At 49.4% G+C, this 6,865-nt stretch overlaps 1 protein-coding gene across 1 annotated transcript in view; it reads left to right on the forward strand.

The window, feature by feature from the left end:
• ARHGAP26 (Rho GTPase activating protein 26) overlaps positions 1 to 6,494 on the forward strand; it is a 522,575-nt gene extending 516,081 nt beyond the window's left edge. Inside the window, exon 23 of the mRNA XM_075541756.1 lies at positions 444 to 6,494. Coding sequence (XP_075397871.1) covers positions 444 to 532 — 89 coding nt within the window. The 3' untranslated portion in view covers positions 533 to 6,494. The remainder of the gene's footprint in view (positions 1 to 443) is intronic.
• The last annotated feature ends 371 nt before the right edge of the window (positions 6,495 to 6,865 follow it).

Genomic DNA, 6,865 nt, shown 5'->3' on the forward strand with positions numbered 1-6,865 from the left:
AACACATGGTTAGGAGCAAGGTAGTTTTAAAAGCAAGTTCTTAGCCGCCCTCCAGGAATGCTCAGAAGTGTTTCCTGGGTGGGTGGATCGATGGATTGATCCAACGCTACAACTACTGAACACATTAACCTAAAAAATGGAATGCTGTTATTTCTTCCTTCTTTAAACCAAAGACTTCAGAAAAATTTATGAAATCCCTAACATTTTATGCAAAACTTGGTGTGCCTTGTACCTTATTTTCTTGTGGAGAACATTCAGAATCCCCTTCATCCACAAACTTGTATCGGCAAGGGTTAAGAACTTCATGTTTAAAGAAGTGCTAGAATTATGTAACTAAGTGAGTGGTTACACACACACACACACACACACACACACACACACACACACACTCCCGCCCCATTGGTAATGCCCTTTCTTCTCGCTCTCCCTCCCTCCCTATGCAGTTCACCCATCTCAGGAGCCTGGCTGGTTGGAGGGCACTCTGAACGGAAAGACTGGCCTCATCCCGGAGAACTACGTGGAATTCCTCTAACTGTGGGCCCGCTGGAACTGCTGAGCTTTACATGGTATCCATGACAACCGCTGATCCCCGTGTGGTAGACCATTTCTCTTTGCCACTGAGAAAGGCAAGGTGACAGACTGCTGATACCTGTGAAGATGAACATTTCTGTGAGCTGTGGTGTCACCCATCCCCACGATCATCTCAGCTGACACGAGGCGATTCTGCTAGAACTCGAAGTCCATCGGCGGGGGAGGCCCTTGGACTTTGATACCCCAGAGAAAGGCTGGCAAAGGCGTTTCCTCATGAGCCGCATGAGCGCCACACATAGGGTGCACTCGCTTTGGTTCAACGGGCACCCAAGCCCCAACCTGATGAAAGAGGAAGTCAGATAAAATAGACCCCGAGCTGCATCCCGTAGGGGTGGGCGAAGGAACTGGCGCCGAGATCCAGGCTGGGTCTGTGGCATGTGTTTACAGTAGGCACTCCGTCTGCCCCACCTCTCAACCCTCGAGACCCACACTGCGTCTGTCCATCCGTCCGTCCGTCAGTTTGCACGCAGCGGGAAGGGGTTAGGGCTGCTCACGCAGGAGCCAATCTCTCACCATCTCTGAAGCAGCAGTCGGCCCTTGTCAGCAGAATCTAGTCGAGGCCTCTCATGCAAAGGCGCGCGCGCACACACACACACACACACACACACACACGCCTCCCCCAAGAAGAGAATTCATCTGCCACCGAGAGGGCTGCCATCACCTAGTAACCATGGCAACCCAACCTACTCAAAAACCAAAACAAAAAATAGCACACACTCTGCATGGCACACGGTTTTTTTGGTCTTGTTTTCGTCCCACCTTTTTGGTAGTTTTCTAAATGGCTTTCCAGCAACGTGAAGTGGAAAACTCGAGGGATTGGAGTGGTCCACTTGACGCAGCCGGCAGCACGCCTGGGAACTACCTGCCCCCTTCCTGATGAAGTTCAGCTGCATCGGGCTATATCGGGCGCGCTCTCACTTGCTTCACAAGATGAATTACAGACTGGCTAGATATGTGTGTTCCTCCCTGCAGCTGCTTTCTAGAAAGCAAACTACTGCTTCCCAGTGAGGGACGCTGTCCCTTTGTCTGACCTCCCCTTCCCTGTGGCCTCCCACTCACCCCTCCCGGACCTGCCTGCCGCCTGTCACTCAGCAGGTGGATATGCACTGGTGGACTTCCAGCATACTTGGTTCACTCACTGCCACATAGAAAAAGGGAGTTCTCAGGTCAGACGGGCATGAGTCTAGTGTCTCAGGCCATTGTGAGTCAGACAACGCCCAAAGATTGGAGGCCGGCAGGTGAAATGGGGATCTTCTGAGAAGAAGCATTTCCAGGTCGCGGAGCTGGGTGGCGTGGGCAACAGTGGACAACTGTCCTGGGTGGACATTGCAGGCTCACTCGGCCTCCAGAGCACTGCATCTCCAGAACCTTCTGGGGTCAGATCTCTTCACAAGAGTGGCTCTGGACACACCGACGACAACCCAGTGGGCCGTGAAGCTTCCGAGGTGCCCCTGGGGTGGCAGCACTGATCCGGAAAGCTTTTCCGTCCCTCCTGGAATTTCTATCTAGGGAATTTAAATTTAAAAGATGAAAAGAAAAAAAAACTTGAATTGTGTTAGTTACTGTATCTTTTACTTTTGAACAAATAACTTGTACATAGTGTGATTTAAAGGTCTATATGGCAAAGTTTTATATTTGATATTCTTTAAGCCAGTGGCTCCACACGTTGAAGCTCTGATCACTGAAGACGCTGTGCATAAGGAGGAGAGAGGAGGCAACGCTGAAGACAACGCGCTCCGGGCCCGAGAAGGGAGAAGGTCCGCTCGGGCTGGTGGGCGCCGCGAGGGGACGCACCGCGCCTCCTGAACTGGAGTTTCTGCCGGAGCATTTCTCGGGCTTTGGATTTGGAGCGTGGTGGAAAGGCTGTCTTGCAGCAGAGGGATCTCCCGAGAACGCCCTGTTGGTAGTAAGGCGAAGCTCAGGATTTAAATAGGAGGGGCGAGGGGTTAGATGTTCTTCGTTTTTCTTCTCAGGTATACTTGTTCTCCTAAGATGGCGGGACCGAAGGCACTGGGACGATTGCCGTTCTCCTTACATATTTTCTCCCCTTCACTGAGGGCTTCCTAATCAAGGCCGAGCTGGTTTGCAAATGTAGCGAGTATGTAGAGTCCTGGGGGGAAATTGTTTGCTTCTTAGAATCGGTAGTTGTTGAGGTGGCACACCTCTCCCCAAATATTTCCATGTTCTTTCCAGGTTCCCCCATAACCCCCAAATAAGAGAGACTCCAAGGGAGGATGTGGATGGTGATGTCGCAGCCCTGCAGGCAGCGGCCCTACAGATGCATAAGAGCCCATCCTTGTCCTCCACTCTTCAGGCTATCAGTGCAAGGATTAGAAACGTGCTCATGGAATCAGGGAGCAAGAATTACCAAGGGACAAGAACATGAGAGGACTCAGAAGCTACCACCAAACAAGGGAAGAGACTAATTGGCTAGAGCTGCTTCCATGAACTTGGAACAGCTTGAGACTGTTTGGGATTTCCAACAGAAAGAGCCCAAGGTCATGCATTTTAAATGGTCACCTGCCCAATAGAAACTGTAAGTGGAGCTAATGTGGAGGATCAGAAAGATCAGGCCCCAGTCTGGGGATTTTCTCACCCAAGTCTGTCTGTAAACACTTGTCCCCTGCTTGATCATTTGGAACCCTACCCCCCTCCTCAGCTGGCCATTGCTGGCAGCCAGAGGGACATGGGGCTGTTACCAGCAGGAATTTTTAGGTAGACCCTTCCCAGCATCCTTGTAGCCAGGCAGGGCCTATGACTGATAGCTGTCAGTTTCTCTTCCCCAGCCTGGCTCATCTCCTCCCCATTAGCTGCAAAACTGGAGAAACACTTCTGAAGATGAGTCAGTAGGCAGGAAGGAGCTTATCTGAAGGTAAGCCAGTAAGCAGGAAGGAGCACATATAATTTCCCTCTCTCTTCCTTCACTGCCCCAACATTCCTAACTCTCAGCTTAAGGAACTGGGTACCAGAGTGGAGGCTCATCTCCCAGGAGTTCTTTAAGGTCCTGGGCATAGCCTTGGAGCCCTGCTAGTGTAGTGGTTATGCCTTGGGCTGCGATCTACATAGTCGACTGTTCAAAACCGCCCTCAGCTCCACAGGAAAAGATTGATCAGTCTACTCCTGTAAAAAGTTACCTTCTCGGAAGCCCACAGGGGGTCGCTATAAGTCAGCATTGACTCGATGGCTGTGAGTTGGTTTTCGGTGTGGGTCTAGCCTCAATCTTGGTAGGGCATTGAAAGCTTTCTCATTCCCCCGGGGTTCTCACAGGACTCCATAGCTCCAGAATGTCCCCCTTGGGAAGAGTTCATTTTCACAGGGAGGTTTTCAAACCCCGACTTGACCCAAGTGGATTCTTGTCTTGCTCAAAACTGATGACATTTTCTCTTATTTTTAAAACAGTAAGTGAGTAAGAGAGAGCGGGGGGGGGGGGGGGGAACCTTGAATCAAAGAGCCTTTCTTGACACCTTGGAATTCGAGTCCACTCGTAGTTAACTGTCTTAATATTTTTGCAGTCGGTATATATTTGCTATGTCAGACCAAACAGTTTATTTCAACACAAGTTCAGTCCCCCACTGGCTTGCTGAATCCTTTTTGGACAGAGAGGAAGAGAGAAAACAAGTCTAGTGTTAGAAAACTAACAGTGAGCAGGTCGCTTCTGGCCTTTTCTCGCAGAGACTCAGTCCCAGGGCTCTGAGCGACCCTGCTGGAACCTCTAGCTGAGCACTGGGTTGCTAACCATCAGGTTGGTGGTTTAAACCCATCAGTTTTTCTGCAAGAGCAGGATGGGGTGGTCTGCTCCCGGAACGATCTGACAGCCACAGAAACCCTCTATGGGATGACTGTCCCCTGGAACCATCCTGGTGGCAGCAGGTTTGAGATTGGGACCAGGACTCCAGAAATGAATATGCCATCCCTGCAGGTCAAAGGGAAGTCCTTCTGACAACCAAGCTCATGACCCCTGAAAACTTCAAGCCTGGTTACACCAAGAGCTTTGTCTTGACTATAGAGAGTCCTGAGAGCCATCAAGAGCAGGTGGTAGAGAAACGAGACAGAAGAAGCTAAAGACAAACTGATCACTCTGTGACTGTCCACACTTTTCTTCCTCTGGCTTCTCCACAAGAAAGTTTTCTCCTTTACTTTTATAGATAGAGGATTCACAGGTACAAAAATGAACCCGCAGCACCCACCATTTGCCCAGTATTGCATGTCTTAAGAACAGCTGTATTACCGAAGATGGCAGCTAGTGCTGACAAACCCAAACAGCCTCTTAGCTACCAGGCTGGACAAGGACCGTCCGAGGTGATCTACAGATGTCTCGTCTCTGGCAAACTGGACAATAATCAATTACCATGTCCACCTGCCTCCCATCGCTTTATAGTCAGCCAGACGTCCTCTCACACCCCCTGGGCAGGCGTTTGAAAACTTCATCCTGTGCTCAGGTGTCTCTGGCAGCTGATGTGCTGGGCACGGGGTCGCTGCTCTGTGATCATGGCATCACAGTGACAGCAGCAGCAGAGCCCTGAGCCGCGCACAGGCTTCCAACAAAGCTGAGATGAGGCTCCAGCAGGTGATGGTTAGCTTTTATTTTGTCTGCCCCTTTGCCTCCTCCAGTGCTTGTCTCATTAAGGAACTTCCCAAGGCAGACAGAGACGCCAGCGGCCCTCAGAGGCAGCCCTGGCCGAAGGACAAGGCGCCTATATTCTCAAGGAGAACAAGCATTAGAAAGTAAGCCATGTCAGGACAGAGAGAGATGGGGGATGATACCAAACAACTTTGAGGAATATTTTGACTAAGACAAGAATTCTTAAAAGGGCGAGGGGGGGGGCAAAAAATCACAATTAGTATCCCCCCCCCCAAAGTTTTGCAGGACATCACAGATGAAAATGACTTCCATGACAGATGTTTTTGCAGAGACGCGGCACTGTAAGGGAGCAATGCTTGTCAACATTCCCTGTTGTCCACACACTGCTGGGCTGCCCGGGAACAGGCCTGCAAGCACCAGGGGCGGGAGTTCCTCCCATCATGCCCACAAGTTACCCAGACAGACACCGACCATCAGCTCGCGGGTGTCCAGACCCCAGGACCAACCTTGGGCCTATAAGAAGAGCTACTTCTAGTGGTTTGAAGGCATCTGTGTGTCCATGCGTGTCTTCCTACGTGCACATGCAGTGCATATTTACCTATGTAAAGATACACACTATCACATAGAAACCTTCCCAAGCTGAGCCCTCTCAGCCTTCTGGCTGTAGAGTTGGAGAATTAGGGAGACGAGAGAAACTGCTGATAGATATCAGAATAATCATCGCAAGGAAAGCAAGTGCCCTTGGAGAACTTGGTTCTTATTTATCAATGGCTATTCTCTGCAGCTGCCTTTGCATTAACTTATTCAAAGCCATGTTGAAAGAAGGGGGAAAAGGTCAAACTACATGCTTAGTAGCTAAAGCTAGGCTAGTGTTCAAAAGCACTCTAAAAAGACATTTTGCCCATATTTTGGAAAAGAATATTTGCATGTCTCATTCATATTTAGGCTACCGTTAAGTAAACTGTAAAGTGCTGTGTGATATAATATCAATAAAGTACTTATGAAATGGCACCTTAATGTTTAAAAACAACAAACCATAAATGCAGTTTTCAACTTCAGTATTGACCATTGACTGGTGTGTAGAATCCCACTCCATCATCAAGTGCTCTGTGACTAGAGTAGAACTTTTTCTCTGTTAGTCAAACACTTCTGCCACACTCGAGCTTAAAACACATTTTTAAAGCGTGTTTTCGCATCCCTCAGCATATCGATGAAGAAAACATGATTTCTTCGGATTGGCCTCTGCAGCTTGGCTTGCTTCCATTTGGTAGGTGTATGTGACAATCCTTATGAAATGAGTAAAAGTCTGATTTTGAATTTTTCCATTTGGTGTTCTGTCTGTTTCTTGAGCTTCCGATAAAGTGTTGATGCGTGTTTCCCTTCACATGCCCGTGATCAAGGCTCACTAGTCTGAGCCCACCGCTGCTGGGCAACCTGCGTCCATGTCCACTGTCAGGCTTTCCCCTCGAGGAGGCCGTGAGTACCAAGGAGCTTAGAGCTGGTGGACATTCTACATACAAGCGCACTAGAGGCATGCGAGGGCGCTTCAAGGACTTCATAGGAAAAGGGAAGCGGAGGAAATAACGCCATTGTCCCACGAGCTTGAAGCTCCTTCGCATGATCGTGGGTCTCCTACAACACAAACTGCTCTATTCTCCCAAAATTTGATTTCCCAACAACTTGGATTTTTCT

The sequence above is a fragment of the Tenrec ecaudatus genome, chromosome 2 (genome assembly GCF_050624435.1).
Source record: "Tenrec ecaudatus isolate mTenEca1 chromosome 2, mTenEca1.hap1, whole genome shotgun sequence".
In the NCBI taxonomy this organism is placed as follows: Eukaryota; Metazoa; Chordata; class Mammalia; order Afrosoricida; family Tenrecidae; genus Tenrec; species Tenrec ecaudatus.